This window comes from Mastacembelus armatus, chromosome 10 (genome assembly GCF_900324485.2).
Source record: "Mastacembelus armatus chromosome 10, fMasArm1.2, whole genome shotgun sequence".
In the NCBI taxonomy this organism is placed as follows: domain Eukaryota; kingdom Metazoa; phylum Chordata; class Actinopteri; order Synbranchiformes; family Mastacembelidae; genus Mastacembelus; species Mastacembelus armatus.
In genome coordinates, this window is record NC_046642.1 from 5125056 (window position 1) to 5146813 (window position 21758).

Consider the following 21758-nt stretch of genomic DNA (forward strand, 5'->3'; position numbering starts at 1 on the left):
CTTAATGAGGATCCTTTCGGCGTGGCGATCCCATAGCCTTTGGAGTCCAGGTTGCCGCCCACCTTCATGGTGTCACAGGGCTTTCGCTGCTCGATGTACTCATTCATGGTGGACTCCAGGAGGTAGGCATATTTGCCTTTGGACTTGCGGACCCTCAGAACCCCCTCAGCTGTGGTTTTCACAAACACAGAGGGCTCTGCACTGCGCATGTACGTCCACATTTTATCGAACAAGGCAATTTTTGAGCGCTGTGTCGAGAAAAGAGAATGGAAGAAGCAACCTGCTCTTAATACAGTCCATTGCCTTGTTACTGTTAATGCTAAAGACGTCAAAATATATGACATACATTAAAAACCATGAAAAAGCAGAGTATCTCTTACCCTAAAAAATTCTTTAGTGGAACCAGAGTCCAGAGTCCCGTAGGCTATCTCAGTCTGTTTAGCCAAATCTTCTGCACTTTCAATGGGAGAAACCATCCTCTCAACAGTCAGAAAAGCAGCCAGGTTAGCCGTGTAAGAAGAGATGATGATTAAGGTGAAGAACCACCACACACCACCAACAATACGCCCAGAAAGAGATCTATCAGATAAAGACAGGAATACATGTTAAATTAAATTACTGACTGATAAATTATAATTCTGCAAATGTTGTGAGGTGGCTTTGTTGTTTTGTTACAATACTTTTCTTGTACAGACATGCAACAGCATCAACAAACAGGCAGAAGAAGATCTGGGCCTTATATAACAGTGTATAACCCTGTTCCCTGCAGACTGTCCATCATCCATAGAGCCACTCTGTTAGCATAGCACAACTTCTTACGCAAGGTTAAAAGTTGCAAAATAAATTAATAAAATAAATCCCCTTTACACTTATTTAAGAAGGTACTGTGAAACAATAAAGCATATTGATATTTCAAGTTCCAAACACATTATCTCACTAGTTATTCTTGGCTAATTAAACCCTGAGCATCATGGCAGTCACTGATTTTTCTGACCTACCTAGGTGAGATGTCACAGCCTTGTCTCATGAATGCTCCAAGGGAGAACCACAGGCTGTTGAATATGCCAAACTCGTTAGTCGACTCATTGGTCTGGATCTGTCCATCCTCGTATTCTTCCGTGTGCCACTCATATGGGCTGAATCGGCTGACAAGAAAAAGCACCACACTGACACCGATGTAGGCAAAAACGATACACATCCAGATCTCATAGGCCAGTGGATCCAGAAAAGAAAAGACTCCTGGTTTAGATTTCTGAGGCTTCTTGATCATGATGGAAATTCCCAGAGACATGAAGGGTTTGGAGAAGTCGATCACCTCCTCTCGTACCAACGTGATAGTCAGAGGAGCCACTGCAATATCGGCTTTCTATCAAACCAAAAGGACAACAAAGCAGGACAGACATTGTAGAGCTTGAAATTAAGACAGTAATCGAGACGAAAACAAGCATAACATTAACTTTTCAATTTTTTGTTATTCTGAAATGAAGCTGATAACTCACCCCATACACTAATTCTCCAACCATCCCATTCCATATTTTAGTCTCTGCATCTCTAGCTCCATATTTACCATCCCCTACTATTTTCAGTTGATATTTGAAGCCACAATGCTTTGCTATCTCTGCAGCCAGATCTACACAGTAACCCTCGTAGCGGTCATTGTCTACAAAAAGGTCAGCGTTCTTTTTCAGCATTACATATGGAGCTTCCTGAAAGACAGAGACAAAAACAGAAAACACTGTTCAGAACAAGTTTCAATTGCAATGTAAAAAAGCAGCTTCAAAAGTCTCACACAGGGCTGACAAGTTGATATGAATACAAGAGGGCACTGGTCTTATATAGAACATACTGTACCCGACATGGCATGAAATCAGTAGGTTCTGGTTATTACATTGACAATCAAAAGATAAAATTCACATGGTTAATTATACGATGACACATTCTAATATTTACCAAGATGGTGGTAACAATAACAGTTTTGTTTTCCATGCCTGTTGTTTCATTTGAAAAGATCTCAGATTTGGTCACAGCCATTTTGTCCACCTCATTCCAGTATCCAATCTGTTGGGAGAAAAACACCATGTCATGTCAGTGCTAGTTATACTTAACCTCATTGCTGGTGAAGGTGACTATCCACATGCTCACCTTTACAGGACCATTACTCTTTAATTCCATTATATTCACTGAGTAGTTGACTCTCTTCCCATGCTGATCAAACTGGATGTTTCCTGTCAGGCCTTCCACACGCACCTTAGAGGCACAGAGTCAAACTGTTACAACACTGATGTTACAGCATTTAAGACAGCTTTGAACTGTGTGTATAATATCATCAATAATTATAACTGAAACAGGCAGCACGTTGTGAGTTAATGTGGAAGGAGACAATTTTAAGAAATAAAACAATGCTAATTCATTTACAGCATGGTAATCACTAAAACAATCTATTTTCATGGGAGTTGTCATGTTAAGACTTTCATAGGAGCAATCAACATGATCCCCACAGGCTTTTTGATTAATCTGAATCTCCAATCTCTCTGACTCCATTGTACTAGCCATGGGAAACTAAGTATGTAACCATAATTATTGTATTTGCAGTGGGATTTCATTTTAGTTATGATGAGTTCAGGATCTCTGTCTCAAGTAACACAGTTTGCCTGTCCAAGATCATGTATGTCTTAAAGGTCCTCATTGTTGCGCCCTCGAGGCGGTGATGAAGGAAAAGACAGGTGAGGACCCAAATGCTGGACAACCAGGCTTTATTCCTCCGCCACTCGGCGGGCAGGCAGACAGACAGGGGAACAGAAGCAAATACGCACTTCGGCCAGAGACATCAGTGAGTAACAAAACTAGGGAGGTAAGTAATGTTCCGGCAGGGAACAACGGAAAACCAGGAACATATATACAGAACTGAAGACACAGGTGAACATAATCTAACTAATGACAACTGAACATAAAGGCACCTGGAAAACGACACGGAACAGAAACAGGAAGTTAACCAAAATAAAGGACAAAACCAGAAACCCAGACTCGGGGCTTAACACTCATCTTACTTCCAAGTTAGGAGGAATGTGAAGAGTATGTGGGAGCAATCCAAAAGAAACACTTTTTGCTTCCTGTTATTCTCTTTTCTTCTACAAAGTCAGTGCACTGCAAATATTAGAAAATTATAAATGTCTAGACTGAAGAGTAGATTTCAGCACTGGCATAGTGTGTGTTGACACACTTGAAAAGTATCTTTAATTTCTCTTGTTATTGGCAACCAACTTAAATACTAAAAGGCACGAAAGGCTTAATGTGTTGGAATTCATCTCTTGTAAAAAATGCAAAGATAATTTTTTGATGATTCCGACCTTCATTATTTACATTCTTCATCTTCTTTGTCCTTTGGCTAGTTAGTTCTTGGCACTTTACTGCCTGCATCTATCAATCAAGGGCCTTTTTTGATTAATATACAAGACCAAACATCAAGGTACAGTAAATGTCAGTTTCATTTGCCTTCATATTGTACAGTTTGATGTGCAGGCTGACCTAGTAACTGATTAAAAAAAAAAGGGTACGAGACTTTCACATATTTAACATGTACTTCTTCTTTGTGTCTCTTTCTTCAGGTAGTGACTGTAATATGCATTATGTAATTTCATATAAAGTAAGTGCTTTCTGAATATGAATGCCATGACACTGGATATCAGTTGATCTTGGCTTGCAAGGTGGAATCACATTAATTTTGGTTTGTATTCCACGTTCAGAACCTGTAGGTACAGCAAAAAATCCTCAAAGGAGGAAAAAAATCCACTTTGGCTTCACTTTGGCTGTCAAGCTTCATTTCTCAGCAGGAGTGATGCTAATCTTGCCTTGCATCAAAGCTCAGAGGACAGTCTGTGGTTAGACCTCTGTTTCTTTTTGAAAAATAGCTATCAGTATATCTCTGCGTGCGCACATGCGTGGTGAAACATCAGTCTTCAATCAATCTCTGTGAAGTACTCTATGTCTGTGGGTGTTTGTGTATTTCTTAAGGGAGATCTTCTGCTACCATAGCAACAAGTCTCTACTAACAAAGGCTCTGTGTAAGCGCTGTAGATACCTGTTTCAGTGCTCGCTCAATCTCCACTCCCTGAGCCCAGGGCACAGCAGGGTTGGCCAGGCAGTCACCATTGTTGGCCCTTCTGGTGAAATCGATGCGTTGTTTGTGTAGGTAGCGGAAGGCTTCTGTCATCACCTGCACAGCATCGTAGGTCAACGCCGACGTGTACTAAGGCAAGACAATGGGAAAAGATAAGATGATATAGGATTGCCTTTGAGGTAGGAATCCCTCTTAGCTTAACCTCTGACACAAAATTTAACACTCGAAAGCACAGTGCACAAAAAAAACTAGATCGAATATAGATAAATATTAATGATCTATTAATATTTTAAATTTGTCTAATTGCCAACCAATGCCATGGAAATCAAGCAATATACTGACAGGCCTGTGTTTCCAAAACCTGACTGAGCTTATTTCTGTAGAACAGACTTCCAAACAGTTAAAATACACCAGTGAGCCACATAGTTGCACTTCATTATAATTAATATGGCCATTGCAATTTACTTTGAGTTGATCTCACATTTACTGTCCTGTAATTACTCATTAAAGCTTCAGATCTGCAGCTGAAAATAGTCCCTAATGAAAACATGATTACCTCTTGCTGAGTAGCATTTGGTTAAAACTGCATCGCCTCGCCTTTTTTGCCTAAATTATGCATGCTTTTTAAGAAATAGGGTCGTATTTTTACAACCTGTTATTTTTAAATATTTATGTTAGGACTTAATGGACTTAAAGCCACAAGACAAAGATAAGATAAGGAGACTCGAGTCATAAAGCATTAAAGACAAACACATTGTTAGTGTTTCTTTCTAAATATATGTTGACAAAAGCAATATTAATATTAAACCAGTCCTGGAATATATTTTGACAGGTACAAATTTGAAAACCAATAAATCACTAAATGTGATCAATAAACTGCAGACGATCCTCAAGAACAACTGGTCAAAGACTACTTAACACTAAAGGACACAAGAGAGATGAGAGAGGCAAAAAATACTTGTGAAATACTCAGTGATTTTATTTATAGTTTTATTCTATATTCTACAAATCTCACTTGTGAAAAGAGAGATTTCCCAACAACTAAATTTCATTTGAACAAAACAATATTGGAATATTAAATTAAAGCAAAGATTGTCTTTTGGGTGATGGAATAATTAGATAAAGAGGCTTAAACTGTTCTCCTTGTGGATATATTAGGATGATCAATATGAGTCACTGAAAATAAAGCATAATTCTCAGACGTTCTGAATCACACACACACCAGTTTGTCCTAATTAGAGTGCATATTACGTCTGGTGTTGGTGTTCTTTTATTTTTTATGTGTTGTATTTATGTTCTGTACTTCAGTTTGTTCTGTTGTAAATGTCAGAGTGATTTTTCACCAGGACTCAGCTGGACTCTAAGACAATAAAAAGAACTTTGACAATTTTGTAGACAGAAGGTGGGAGAATATTTTTTTTCCAATGGCTGATATTTTAATTCTGAGTAGCTTAAACTGTCTCTGAGACAAAGGGGGCGAAGTAAGTTCAGTTATATGAAGGGCTGATATTGTATTAGTCACATGAAAGGACTTTTATAAGCAGAAAGTACAATAAATTATCTTGTCAAATGCAAACCCTTCATTTACAGTGCAATCAGAGGAAAACCCATTACTGGGCCCTTTATTAAAAACATTTAGCACTTAGCTCAAGGGAAAATGTATATACCTGTAGGCTTCTGTGAGATGTGTTTAATAATGCGAACTGTATGTTCAGTGTGTGGAGTGTAAAGATGGAGACAGCACAATGAATTAAGTTACAAACACATTAGAGCTACTTAGGCACATTTAAAGACTTTTTGATCAATAATTCTACTATCACATTGTGGGGCATTGTGGGTACTCAGCATCCTTGTGGGGACCAGAAGCTGGTATGTCAATCATTGAATATTAGGTTAATAACCTAAGGTTAGAATGAGATTGGGGTTATGTAAAGGTTAGGGTAAGGGCAAGTAGTGATACATACAGTAGTAAGTGCAAGCTCACCCTTATTTTACTGTCGGCACCAGGATACTCTTTTTCCTCCAGGGCTTCCCATCTCTGGTCAAACTTGGACACCAAAGGATCATCAAAATCAACAATCTGAAAGCCTGATACGTTGGCACCCCCATACTGGATTTTAGATAGATCTCCATCAATGAAACCCTAAACAGATCAAAATGGAGGCTGAGTTATTGATTGTTTATAATTACTGCATTAGCTAAAGCTTTTGTAAGAAACACAGAACTGGATAACACAATCTCCCATGTACCGTAAATGTAGAACCCCTCTAAACTCACCAGATTGGCTATAATGTAGTGGTAGCCTTTAACATGTCTGCCAATTGTGATGACCTGCAGGTTTACAAAAAAACACAGATATGAAGTGCAACAAACTTAAATCTCAAGCAAACAAATGTTCCCACACACAGCTCTGAAATAGCTTTACCTCTTTAGTATGTAGACATTTACAGTTTGAATATGATATGACTGACTCCTACTGTGTTTCAAAGCTTTTTCTGTTGCCACCAATATTGTGGCTGTGATACCTTATATGACAGAGATAAAACAATCAGAAACATATTAACAGTAATATCCACACTACATAAATCAGCCATTGTATTTAGATAATATTATCTGCCATTCTCAATCCGGACAAAGCTGACAGTTGTGGCCACTATTAATGAATACAATTTGTGTTCAAAGTCATATATATGCTGCTAGACAGAGATATCTACTTCCAAAAGCCATTCCCTCATCAGCAGAGCAACAGGAAAAAACAAATATCTCTATAGTTATGTACCATTTCATTACCTCATATAAATATATAAATGGCACACCTGAAACTAATCCCACTGCTTGACTGGCACCTCCGTTTGTCAGGGCTGCTACTTGGAGCAGATTTGAATAATAACGTTTTACACTGTATTTCCTACATAAATGACTTTGACATGCAGCAACAATCTTCCACCTGAACGAATTCTGTTTTTCTCCGATAAATAGGCACTAAGGCTGCAGACATTGATTTCACCCAACATTTGGTTAAACAGACATCAGCGTACTCCAAATTGTTAATCGATAAGCCTCTCTTACGGGTAAAAGGTGGAGAAAAATTACCATTTTGTGTGCATCTGTTTTTCCTTTAATTACAGATTTGTTTACAGCCTAAATGAACAATTAGTGTGATTGTTATGGTGTCTTTCTACATCTGCTGGACGGCTGGGTCCATGTGATGTTGTTTTTGTAAGTGCTGTATGAAAAACACATTTAGCTAAATAACACTTTTGTCCTACAAACATAATTAAAGGGCAATTGATTTGCTAGTATTTCCTTTTCCATTTTTAAGTACTTTTTTGTTTACTCTTCCCAAAGCTACTGTCACATAGTGAGATATTTTCATAAATATATTTTTAATAATTACCCTGTTGGTAATGAGAGGGCCAAGATGAGATGTGGCCTGCCTCATCTAATGTACACCACAATCTTAAACTCCATTTTTTCACCATAGCCAGAAGTTTGAGGGATGAAGACGATGAAATTACAACAGTCTGACTACTGTCAGCAGACACACTGCATCCACAGTTTGTCTGAACAGCATCCAGTTTACCTAACTTGCTTAAAGGACAGATGGTAACACTGTACCTGCTCCATGATGTCTTTGACTTTATCCTGTTCACAGTCCAGTATCACCCTCCTCTCCTTCTTGTTCTCCAGATCTTGAAACAGTGAGCGGTAGGCCTCATCCTTCCTCTCGTCTTTCAGGTTCCCCACGTTGATCGCTGTCACTTGCCACTTCTTCTCTGCTGCTGTGTCCAGAACAACCTGCAGCGTCGTCAGGCCTGAAGATGGAATAAAGGTGGAAATAAAACATTATTCATTTTCATTGATGTATTTTTTCATTGTATCCTTTGGCACTGAACCTTTTGGAGAACTGCTGATGCTTTGGAGATATCCTGCTGCCAACTGGGAATGAAAACATATAGACCTAACCACTGACCTGTGGGAGGGAATCTAATAATAATGTAACTATATCTCCCAGTTGCCTTGTTTGCTCAAGCTATGCATTGAGGTTTCAGTAGTAATAGTCTTCCAGTATTATCTGGCATGTCTTTGGCCTTATACCATTTTTGTGGGCTCACTGAGAAGAGTCATGCCAGACACCAAAAATCTGAAAATGAGACACGCACTATTCAAAAGCACAATTCTTTGCAGACTGGCTGCATTCACTGTCTCCTAATTTAAAATCTGAAGGTTTTCCAGTGACTCAGTTCTTTATGTAAAGAGCTCATCAAGATGAGTCACAGGTGTTCTGGCATGAACCATGATGTGGGAGGAAAGTGGGTCTAACAATACACTTGAGTGCATTGATAGAAGTTTCGCAGTGACTGTGCTGTAGTGAAATTTGAAACTGTATTTCTCCTGATTTTTTTAGCCGTTTTAGTCTGTGTCCTGTCTGTCATGATTTCAACTGTATGATATTGTCTTCACTGGCAGAGACTATGTGTTTCCAAGGTCAAGAATGAGCCATCTAGGTCTGTGAGCAGTTTTAGTTGTTGCCAGTTGCTATTCCTATCCTTTCTCTTGGCCTTTACCAAAATGTAGACTATCAGGCAGCTCATCTCGTTGCACATCCACCATCCTTCACTGGCTTCCCACCAGTGTAGACTACTAAACATTCAGTTAAAGCTGAACACTTGCACTGAACCTTGACGTCTGTGAAGTTGATGTATGTGAATAAAAAAGGCTTTTCCATCAATATTATCACATGGACTCACTTGTTTGAGATTCATCTGTTCAAAACTAGTAAAACAAAATGGTAAAGTGACAAAAACACACAATTGCCACATCTGAGTAATTCAGTTACATGTAGCAGCTGTAACTAAATTTAATGTGAAGTGCAGTCTGTAACAGACAGAACAGAGAAACTACACTCTCCATTTAAACTTATATTCCTATCACTTGCTGTATCTAGTTTCACAACTGACTGATATTCTGCTGATATTGATCCCTGGTCTGCAGAAGGCAGTTGGAGAGCCCTCTGATAAAAGGGTTGAGTGTTTCATTCCGCCTTGCTACAGCAAGGTGAATTACAGAGGTAATCAATTTCATGCGACATGGTGGTGATTTTATGAGGGTGAGGGGGAAAATGGAGACTTGCAGTTTTATATCAATGAACTCTACATCATAATTACAGTAAGGTCATTATGGTCTAGTTACATTTGACTGTTTCACCAATACTTATTAAACAAGATAATTGGAATTCAGAGCGATTTACAGTGGTGATGATAATGCAAGGACAAAAAGCAGACTGTTAAAGTAAATGTTGATTCTGCACTAATGGTATAATTTTAGATTATTAGTCTGTCCATGAAGTGTCACTGTCCATGTCACATATTCAGTGTAATGACCAGTACAACTGTTCAGTGTTTCTTGATATTATTGCAAATTGTTTAATATATTGAGCAATTAGATTTTTTTCACACATTTTGAATGATATTTGCATTTTTACAGAAAAGTCTGTGATGACGCTGTTTATCGCTGTTTTACATTAACACTCAAACAGAAAGGCTACTGTTTTGCTGTTACTGATCTAAGGCTTACCCTTCTTGTGAAAAGGGAGTATGTTGTATGCCAAGATTGACAAAGGTAATGCCAACACACTTTCCATTAAAATGAAGCTGTATATAGATGCATTTTATAGAGTCCATCTCATCTTAATAAGGCCGCAGCCTCTGCCATCATTATTTTCTGATAACAGCCTGAATTATATCATTGTGAAAAATCTAATGGTCTAATGTTTGGCTGGCAGGTGTTCATGAACACTGAATAATTGCAGAGCTACCACTGGCTACTGAGCCAGCTCTGAAGACACAACATGCAAAGAAGATACTTTTAGAGTTCCCAGAATGTGTATTCATCCTCTTTTGACATCTGCCCTGCCTCGCAACCCCTCTGTGAAGCTAACTAGTCCCAGGAAACGCACTGCACTGAACACACTGAAACAACAACACTGCATCCAATGACTGGTAAAACTGCAAAGAAGTCAATCCCAAAAGTGTTTAGGTAATAAAGTCTAACTGAGATAACTTGCAAACAATTAAAAATTGCAATGCCTCTAACTATCAGTTTTTGTGTATTGCCAGGTGATATCTCTGATACATTACTGCCACCTATTAGATAAATGTAGTGATTCTTTTCTCTAGTCTGCTGCAGATCAGTCGAGACACATCTCTACGAGGAATCTTTTAATAACCTTATGATAAAACCCTTTGTTGCTGCTCTAAACAGATCTTAAGTCCAACCTTAGCTCCACTGATTTTGTCTACATTGCATGGTGCACATTGCCCTTGGAAAATTGTTTTTCTATGTATATATATCACTTCTGTTTAGAACTGTTGACCTGTTCAGGGTGTATCTCTGCCTTTCATCCATAGAGAGTTGGGAATACATGGGTAAAGGTAATGGATGGACTTCTGTTTAGACTAAAACATACAGTATGTTATAAACATATGTTATGAAACATAATAGTTATAATCTCTTTGTTTCAAGCTACTGTTTCCTTATTCATCCACCGTGATTGAAGGTCCAACATTCTTCCCAGGATACTGTACTTGTCCACTTGTATAATCTCAATTGAAGCTCTACTCAAATCAGCATAAGTGATTAAGACAGCAGCATTTTGAGACTGTCTGGAGTACTGTCATTAGAGAAAGAATCTGCAAATGGTAATTCACTTAGAAAACAGGGACAGTGTGTTCATAGTCTCATGGATGGACACTGACTTTTTGAATTCTCTGAATTTGTTAAATTGTAATTTAATAGGTCCAAAGGACGAAAGGTTTAAATCACACAAATTAACACAATCAAAACACATAAACAAATACATACTGGATAAATTAAAGCACGGAAATGAGAAATGCTGCTATGGGGATTTTGTTATGACCACAACAATAATCAATTTACATAAATTAAATGTTATCATATATAATATTTCTAGTCAAGCATGTTTATATTGGATGATTCTACAAAACACATTAGCATTTTCTTACTAAATGCTAAATGTTGAATTAGATAAATTACTAAATACTAAATTACTAAAAGCTGACAAATGTTTTTAGTTGGTATGGCAAACAGTTTAGTGATCAAAAGCTTATTTTACATCCAGCAGATAGAGACCAATATTAGTATTCATTTAAGGTGTGTTTCTGAACAACAAAACATGTCACAACAGCAAAATGACTATAGCCACAGCAAAAGGCCCAAGCAGACTTTGTGCTGTGTTTTGTTTTGTTGCTTCCTTTGTTCTTTTCCTATTAATCAAATAAAAAATGCTAAAATATAAAAGATCTGATTATCTTCTAAAAGTTTTAAAGAGAGAACATCTGAGTTCAGTGAGCCAAAGAAATGCAAACAACTAATTGCCTGTCTGCCCACATATATATACATTCATTATCTAAACTGACTTACTGACAGCTGATAATGGTGGTGTTGGTTCATCAATTAGTCTCAATGTGCTAATAAAATTCATCATAACCACTGGCAACTCTACTGCCTCCTCTCACTGAGAAACACCCACACACGTCCTTGCATCATTTACCAACCTTCTCAGTCACTTAATCTCTTTCTCTCTTTCTGTCTTGCTCCACAGTTCGGTTGCCATGGGAATGAGTGGATCCGACTGACCTAATTAGACAGGCATGCACTGATGAAATATGCACAACAGGCCGTTTAATGCCATAATGAACATACAGTAGGGACAGCAGGTCAGCAGTAGCACAACCACAACCTAAAACAGCTGCTGTCTGATTTTAGAGACGGACAGTATTTGGTTCTGTTGTCAGCCAGACCAAGGCCTCACTGGGGAGATGGAAAAGAAGGAAGAGCGTATGGAAAGTGATAAAAGAAGGGTATAGCAGACACAGGATACAAAGAGACATGTATGTGAGTGGAAAACTTGCAGTGAGAGAGTGTTAAACGTAATATGGAGCATAAATGTACTAAATTCTTCATAAGGCAACTGTCTTAGGCCTAAGCATCAGTGTAAAGACAGTAGCAATCCCACTTCACTGAGCAGAACCACTTCCTACCACAATTCAGCAACGGTATTATTTAAATATTCTTGTAAGCCATCTTTGGGCATTCATCAGGCTTCATTTAGTGTCCTCAAAGGGCCTTTTGAAAATGATCCCTAAACTCCTCCCGTTCTAAAAATAAAAAGAATAAATGATCATTCTGCAATGAGAAGTAACAAAGGTGCTTAAGAAGTGTAACCCTTTTAGACAGGAAAAAAGTCCTGATAGTGTTTTTCCAGTCATATTGAGATCTTAATTCTTAATTCCATTTTTCTATTCAGGTAAAAGTATTAAAATGTAAAGAAACCCTATCTGTAAAAGAGATGTCCCTTGTACTGCTACAGGAAGCTGCATTGTTTTCTAAGGGCACAAGTCACATAGCAACAACGCTACAAAATGAATTATATCACACAGCAAAGCCAGACAACACACAAGCAGCAATTGTGTGTTTTTAACCTTTCTGCTGTTATCATTTATACATCATGACTTTTTTATAGCTGGCTGCCATTTTACAGAGCGGTGGTCTGGATACAACAGTGCCCAGGCTTATAAAGGACGTACTGTGTGTGGAAAAGTTCAGATAATAAAGACATCTTTGAAAGACATAACATAATTTTACAGCATTTCCACACTTTGATACTGTACGCTGAAGAGAAAAGACTTACTGATGAAGGGGATTGAGGAATAGAGACAGAAACGATTTAAATATGAAGTAAGTCTGAATATTATTGTTTGAGGGTGGATCATTTTTCATCTTTGACTGCCTTGAATAAATTCAATGATCTTATCCAGGATTTCAATTACAGGTGCACAGGCTCAGCAGAGAGACTGCAGCAATTTTAAATACCACATAGAAGGTATTTTTTAAGTTTTTTCAAGGATGTCATTATTGCTGTATTAATGATTTTTGTTTACCTAAACTGGCAACCTGGTAAATAATGACTGCTATCTTTAAGCATGCTTCTTTTCAGCCACAACTGTGAAGCACGTAGAAATCACTTTGGGGACGGTTTGCATATCAAATTGCTGAGGAGGTTGGTGGTGCTTGGAGATAGAGCTCCTGAACAGATAATCATCAATTTAAATCCACTACCCAGCTGAGTGTGGCTGTTTGTATATGTCTGTATATCTTTAATATGAAAGTGTCTGGGATATTTGTCTCCTCTCTAAAAAGCCCCATTGACTAGGAGTTCAACAGTAAAAGAGCTAATGTGAACCTAACTTTGTGTGATTGTGTGATAGCTGTGTGATTGTGAAGTGTTGCAGAGCTGAAAAAGGACACACGTTTTTGAAAGTTTGAATTTCTGTAAGTAGGGACAAACAAAAAATCCAGGATTTGGGAGTGATATGGTGCACATTTGGTTGTGTATTCCTGGGTAGGGTACCAAAACAAAATTCTTAAATACATATATTGTCAAGAAAAAGAAATACTAGTAAATGACGTTTCTTATATCCTAGAAAAGACCAATGAAAAAATGCAAAAGGCACTTTGGTGCCTGAGAGGCAATAAAAAGGTTTATATATCAGTTATGCTGACAAATTTGAATGCCACAGCTTCAGGTTTGTAGCTTTGTAAAGATTGTTATCAGTTGCAATTGTAAAACCTTCAAGAGCTAACTGTCTGCAAAAGTGCAGACAGAAATTTTAAGGTGATTTATCAGTGGTCTAGTATTGTAATGTTCACAAAATAAGCCGTGAAGCCAGACACAACCTTTCTACTGGATTAATATCATATTATGGACACAACATGCAAACAAATCATGTTTTCACACAGAGTGCGTGTGGAAGTCATCAGCTTTGGGACACATCACCTCTACTGTGTCAAAGATGACTGACTGCCTCCCCTCTCATTGACATTACACAAAACAGGCTTTGGGGGGAAATGAACATTTTGAACATTTTGACTGCGAGAATTCAGACTGCTGCCAACTGTAACGGAGCAGACATAACCTCCCCTTCTAAACAAATTCCAGCAGCTAATGCTATGTTCAAATGGAAAAAAGTAATTTAATTAAGGCAATGGCCAAATCTAAATCCCTTTCAACTCCGTGATCTCTCAGTCATACTTCCAAGGCCCACAGATCAGCAGTTAACAGCATCCTCACCTTTTTAAAATATATAACTTCAGCTTCCAACATTGTTGGCAACTAGTGGGGAGGCAGAACTGGAAGCATGATTTAAAAACCAGTGTAATGGTGTTTACATCTTACCTCGATCACTGTCATACAGGTAAGCAAACTTGTCCCACTTGTAGTACTCAATCAGGCTCAGGAGTGGTCCTTTGATATCAGGTCTCATCTGGATGATGAACTGCTGATTCCCATCCAGAGGAAAGCTGGGCGTTATAAAGGAGACATGAAGAGTCCCACAAAATGATGTAATGGTGTTTACAGACTTCTTGTCGTAGAATCCAAAAATGGCATATACTCCTCTTGAGAACTGCGAACAGACTGAAGCAGAGGAAAGAATATGTCAAGGTATGTTGCTTGATTTTTAGCACAAATCCTCTAAATGTTGATCTGGTATGTAAAAGAATTCTTGGAACTATTGTGTTCACAACATTATATACATCCAAGACCTTTATTATAATCCTTCAGTGCACATTAGGGGTTCACACAACTATTAAGGGACATCTCTTTCAGTTTCTCTTTCAAGTGATTAATGGATAGCTTTCCATAAGCTGTGTCAGGGGAGTAAAAAATCCACTGTACATCAGTCACTATGTTAAATGTTTATGAGTTGCCCTATGACTTTTTGAGTCAAACAATCACCTCTATATTAATTCTTCGAATGGGGTATCAGTGTGTGCTTTACCACATTTTCTGTTTGATTTCTGTTCTTGCAGAAACCATTTCAGGCATTTCCAGTGACAATATGCTACAGATATAACCACTGTATATTATATGTAACTAAATTTGAATGACTTCCTGCGTTAGGATTTTTTAGGGTACGCAACCAGCATTATTATTATCAGAGCATGTGTATTATATTCTCATACTGTTGAAATAATTCTTCAATAATTCAAGATCCATGTGTTTGTACAAACCATATATATTTGCTGGCCTTGAACATTTAGAAATAGGTACTGTGGACTAAAGTAAACATCATTGTGCAGGGGCCAGCATAATGCATTTGTAAATGTGTATTTATCAAATGTAACAAAATCAGGCTAATCACCTTGAACATATTTGTCCTCCAGAGTAATTCATTGAATGAGTTGTTCCACCATAAAACTGGCATGATATGCAAACAAAAGGAACTGAAATCCAAATATCTGATATTAGCAAGTTTGATGTACGTACTGTAGGGATCCTGCCACTTCTGTATTGCTGTGGCAGCTATCATTACAAACATTGAAACTCAAAGAGCAGCTGCTGTGATACTGATGTAAGAATGAGGGAATGTTAACAGATTTTCATAGAAGCTTTGCTCTTGAGTTCTGGACCCCTTTGTTCAATTTCTGATTAAATATGTCAGATATACAAAAAGGGTTCTTTTGTATGGTTCTTTGAGCAGACATTATCTTGTAGTATTGAGCAGCATCATTTGTGAAGTTTGGGTCAAAATTAACAGCAGCTCATTAAAGTAGTCATTAAAGTAAAGACAAGTGCAGCCTGCAGTATTCAGTCTTCATCCATTCTTCCAAACTGTCCCTGCCGATCAAGACGGACTCACTTGGAATTTAAAAGAAACCAAAACTAATTCCTCCTGTCTCCACTAGTGCTGTGCAGGAGATATTTTGGGCTCCCAGTGTTTATCAAGTAAAAGTCCAATTCTTTTCTGCACAGACTGAGTAGGTGACTAACAGTTGAAGCACATCATTGGCTTAAATGGACATGGAAGTTTGATTTAATTGTCAATGCAAAAAAAAAAAAAAAAAAGCTCAGAAAAGTATTATCAAAAATAAAAAGTCAAACAAGAGCCTGAGAGTATGAAATAGTTAACTCCCACTCCTAAGGTGGATTTAAAGTTCTGCACCATTGTGGTTTCAGTTAAATGTAAACACATTGTGCTGTTGGTCATTGTTACCTTGTCTAATATTAAACCAGAAAATGATCTTTCTCTAACTTTAACTATGACACACTTTTAAACACATTTCCTTCTAAATATTCTTGTTGCAGTTTAGTCATATATAAAATAGTAATTTCTAGGAAACAGGGTTAAGCAGAAACATTAATTTCAGCCATTAAGTTCCTATTTAATAAAGTTGCGACTGGTAAATATTAAACTTGGCAGCATTTTTCTAAATGTACCACCCATGGGCCAAAATGTTTAAAAGCAGGTGGATAGCTGTACTGAAGTACGCCAAGCAATATACTGTATCAAGCTGTGAGAATAACACTCGCTGACTTATAAAACTCAGGTTTTCTGTTTAGTCTTCTAGAGTATCGTGGAGAAGCCACATGGCATAATAGTTATAAGCCATCTCCTCCATTCTTAAGACTACATCAACCTCTGCTGCATTTTACCCCTCAGTGCCACACAGCTCATCAAGAATGGGCTGCAATAATGGGGCCAATGGCTGGCTTGAATCCATTTGCCAGTATTCATGTGCTTCCAAAATCTTAACTGATCCGTGAATTCGAGCAATTAAATGTTCATCGCAGCCACTCGAAACAAACTGTTAACGGCAGTGTGATTACCTCCATCAGTCTGTGGCACCGTTCCTAATCTTTTTAGCAGATGACAGTGACTGGTGATGTGGCCACAGAGACATTAGACCTCAATGATCTAATTTTCACTTTTATTTTACTGGGAGCTAATAGAACCCGAAGTGTATTGTCTTTCAAACTTTAAAATGAAAATAATTTTGGACAATTTACTGAGAAAGCATTAAACATTCCTCAGAGCGGAGGGTAGGTTAGGTTACATGTTAAACAAATCATGGCACTCTATTCATTAGGAACAGCTGAGCAAAAAGAAATGGCAGTGAATTATCAAATAAGTATAATGTCATGCAACACTGCTAGGAAAATGACTCACTGTACTATAATGTACAGTGCAACTATAAACCAAGTTAATGAGTTGAATGGTTCCTATAAACCAAGTTAATGAGTTGAATGGTTCCCTACTGCCCCCACAGACTGAGTTTTAAATTTCAATAATGATTTTACTTTAACTGGCAAAAAATACATAGAAACTCTGCATGTAGTTCTTAAATTATCATATATGCATATCCTGTGTTTCACACTGGGGTCCTTATTGTCGCTTACTGCTCAGCTTTACATTCCCTTTACTGCTTTAAATTATCTAATGAAGCTGACAGAGTCATTACCAGGTCTTTGTAAACTGATATATTTTATGTTGCAAGACATGGCGACAGGACTCCTTATCTTACAAAGCTCATTTTTTCTTAGAAACCTACATTTTATCATGGACCACAAACAAAAACTGCTCAAACAACTGTCCATTCAGGAAGCACAAGTGATGTGAGTCTGTTTCATTTGCTTTGGTGCAAAGCAAGTGGTCGTCTGACTCACATTATGAGCTGCTGAGATGACATTTTTTTCAGTGTGATTTTAAGTGCAGCTCCATCACTTGATGAGTTTAGTTTCCATTGACCGTGACATTTTGTTGTCAACAAATTATACAATGCACATTAGTAAAGTACGTTAGTAAAGATTTTCAACCTGAATAATTTCCATATCAAGATCTGAAGTGTGACTTAAGCATTCCCTCAGTTTTCAGCAGTACATTTTACTCACTGCCACCCTTGAAGCTAACAGAGCTGTAGCTTTGTTCTGTTTCTGTGTCACATTCCTCCATTGTCTCCTTTCTAAGGCTTTCTTTGCTGACAGACTCAGCTTGCTGCGTTTGCCCAGGATTAAAACTCTCTGAGCTCATGCTTATAGACTGGATATCCTCATGACTGTATTGCAGCTTATGAGAAACGCCAACAGTTTGACATATGGTTATTCACATCTGGAAGCAAAGCACTAACGTTTTCTTCATGCACCGACTGTTCAGGGAAAATATTTCTGGTTCTGGAAAGTAACAGCACAAGAATGAACAGCAAGAGGTTTTTAAAATGGATAAGACATCTATATGTGCTCCTTCAATAAAGAATTTAGAAATGTTTAATTAAGGAAGAACAGCCAACCACAAACAGTAACTCGCAGAAACAGTGAGGATTGTGGAAAAAGCCATTAAGCCTTGGTCACATCTGACTGCCTTTCAATGAGAACCCTCAGAAATCCCAGCCCAACACACAAAAAAAGAAATGGTAGGTTAAATCTTTTTTTTCTAGTGTTGACGAGGTCACCCTAATTAGGCACCATGAGCAAAATGTTAAAGAAATCTTATTACTCTCTGGGTCTATAAGCCATGGTAGGGACCTAGTTTTCTCTATCTTTCTGTTCAGAAAGATAAAGTGCAGTTCTGGCTTAATCTGGGGACTGTACAAGTAAGATAAACACACTGTTGAATTAGGGACTTGTAATCCTAACACTGTAGTTACAGACAACAGTGCCTTTTGCATAAAACACTATATATACCCTTGTGTGTGTCTGGTTTAGCCGTTTTTGGTTGTGGATGTGTGACCGTGTTGGTCTCAAAATCCCTCTTGAAAATGTTTAATTCTTTCATCACCAAGTAAACAATGGGCAATGTAAAACAAAATATACATTCCTAAAAAAATAACTGTACATACAAGACTATCATGTTGCATGCCACACTGACAAAAAAGAATAAGCTAATCACCTTTCAAAAATGTGACTACTGACTCTTTGTAAAGAAAACAGCTTCTTTTTCACAGTTATACAGAAACTGAATCACGGAGCTCTACAGTAAAAGTTACAAACTTAGCTTTAAAAATTAAGTTGAAAATTTGTCCTTCAAGCTGACGCTTTATGTTTTCTCTGTATATCTACAGCATTACATCTGCAAGTGGAAATGCCAATTTCCACATGCCTTAGATATATGTGAAACTGTCAGGTTGAACTTTGCTGTCACAGTATGCATGTGGGCTGTAAATGTGGTTTGTGCATGCAATGTGTGCACTGAGAAACATGATACTTCAACATTTACATTCAGTGAAATTTTCCCAAGTTTTGAAATAATTGAGCAGTGTGTTTATAAGTCTATAAACACACTGCGAACATTGCACATCATTTGGTACATTAGGTTTGTTAGTTAACACACTTAAAGTCGGGATACAGGTAATGGCTGGACTCAAGAAAATATTCCTTTTCTTTGTAACAAATCTGTACACTCTGAAGTTTCTGTATATTTTTGTACTGCAGATGTGTAGCTGCTCAGCAAACACTGTGTGGTCACCAGAAGGTCCTAATCACCTCATTATCACCAGGAAGTTAAATATGCCACTGCAGTTACTCTGGTACTGTGTTTCACCTTTCAAGGAGAAGGTGTACCCTGTTAAATATATTTAGCTGTCCCAATTAGCTAACCTCATTTTCACCATTGTACCACTGAGGACATATCCACCAGTCGCCCACTGTTTACATCACCGCTCCATCAGTGATCAAAGATAAAAATTGCATAATGTTAAACATCTAAATTCAAATGAGATCTGAAATGACTTGCATCGGTGTGAAATTTCATGAGAAGATGAGGATTTGTTTCTTAGGTCTTAGCTATTTTGCTAATTCACTAAGCTTATCAGACTACAATAAAGAACTTACACCAAGCTTTAACTACATTAAAATCATTAAAATGGCCATTAATTTGCAGAGAGCATTAATTGTCACACTTTAAAACATCTGTATATGAACATTAATGTTACACACTAATATCATTTGAAAAACTAGGTAAAATAAACAAGCATAAAATTTAATGAAAACATTTGCATTAATTTAATGATAATTTCATGTAATGGCAGCAGGGATGGAGGAACATTAAATCCGCAGTAGACAAAATATCTGATATTCAGTAGAAAGCCATGTATCACTAAAAAGATGAATCAGTCTAACACACAGGCACACACATTCACCGTTGTGATGATCATCAGCAGTCCAGTCACAGATAACAGAAGTGACTGTTAGATATCTCACCCTATGCAACACTCCTGTTCTCACCACAGAGAAATGGCCTCAGGACTTTTGGGGCTTTTATGCAGAACTGATCTGTCACCAGTTTGCGAGGCACAACCCATTCTGTTAGAGCAATCTAAGCACATGTCACTGATATAATTGCTGCAAGGGCAGATTTGACCTTATATCTCCAGAATACTGACCAGACATGGTAGTTTCTCCATGCCCTCCAAAATGACCCATTTTACTGGTCCAAAAACAACTTATATGAGTGAAGTTTGAGTTATAAAGAACTAGATACTTTTTTGAAGGTCAAATAGCACTTCCAGTGAAGAAGCTAACTGTTGGTAATGTTCTCCTACAGAAACCATATTCTTATATGGAAAGGTTTACCCTTAAGGTGCTTTGTCCTGCTGGCAGTGTGTGCAAGAGAACGGGTGAGTGCAAAGGTGTCCTACCACACAATAGGGGTGGGAAACATTTCCAATGTCAAAACATATTGGTTTTACCAATGCACTTAGTGCATTATACCTACTCAGTGGTTTCATTAAGTCTATTTGGGAAAGTCTATAAATAAAATCACCAGGGCCACAAACCTTTCCTAATACTTTTATGTATATATATTTTAAGCATTAACAAAGACAAACATCCATATTAACAAAGATAATGTTGGGGTCCCCTGGCTGATCCGAACACTTTCTTCTCCTTCACAGTCCCCCTACATGGCTGCAGGTGAAGCAAGGACAGCTCAGAGATACTTTTAAAACCTAAAATTATTGCTGTCTTTCTACATGTTCTTGGAATATTAGACTTTTTCCTCCCTAAGGACTCTCATTCTTATCAATACACCTCCGGAACAGAAAATTAACAATGATGTTTCTGACTTCAGGCACTGACACAAGAACTTTCAAGACACTTTCATCTTTTCTTCCTGTCACAATTAAAACACTGTTTAGCCCACAACTGAATTGCTAGTCACAAAATTCACAAAGGTTTACTTCAGGTAAAGGGATTATAAAAGACCCAGTATGCTTCACCAGGGTGAATCCTGCAACATATAAGCTAAGTAAAGAATTTATCAACAATCTGTCACATTTATGGAGTGTTGGCGTTTTTTATAACTTCTAAGAGCTTTGTCTGCAGTTCCTCTGTGGATGGTTGCCAGTGTAACATAATTCAGACATGCTGTGCAGAACATATTCACCTCAGCACATCATTTTTATGTAGTTGAGGTTTTAAATGTAATTAAAGAACCAAAGAAATTAGCCAAACAAATTAAATTTGATCAAATTGTTTCAAGACATTTCTCTAAATTCCCATAAATACTACAGGCAGAAATTTCAAACTATAATAATGAAAAATTTATATATACATATACACACATATGCATATATAGCCAAATGAATGCGATTCTAAGGCTCATCATTATGGCATTTCTTCATTGGCAAAATAGGCTTATGTGCATTGCAGCACTGCAGGCGGTTGCCTGGGTGACAGCTCTCAGTAACACTCGAGTGGCCGATAGGAAGACTTCTGGGAGGTGTCACTGTGGGCCAGTGAGGCACACTGGGAAGTGTTTTTGTCTGCCTTTGAGCAGCTCTTCCG

General features: G+C 37.7%; 1 protein-coding gene across 1 annotated transcript in view; it reads right to left on the reverse strand.

The window, feature by feature from the left end:
* The window catches only part of gria2b (glutamate receptor, ionotropic, AMPA 2b), a 38655-nt gene that overhangs the window by 5136 nt on the left and 11761 nt on the right, over positions 1–21758 (reverse strand). Inside the window, exons 3-13 of the mRNA XM_026329936.1 lie at positions 14376–14615; positions 7736–7932; positions 6395–6448; positions 6102–6260; positions 4079–4246; positions 2143–2247; positions 1951–2058; positions 1500–1706; positions 999–1366; positions 381–579; positions 1–248 (exon numbers count right to left, since the gene is read on the reverse strand). Coding sequence (XP_026185721.1) covers positions 1–248; positions 381–579; positions 999–1366; positions 1500–1706; positions 1951–2058; positions 2143–2247; positions 4079–4246; positions 6102–6260; positions 6395–6448; positions 7736–7932; positions 14376–14615 — 2053 coding nt within the window. The remainder of the gene's footprint in view (positions 249–380; positions 580–998; positions 1367–1499; positions 1707–1950; positions 2059–2142; positions 2248–4078; positions 4247–6101; positions 6261–6394; positions 6449–7735; positions 7933–14375; positions 14616–21758) is intronic.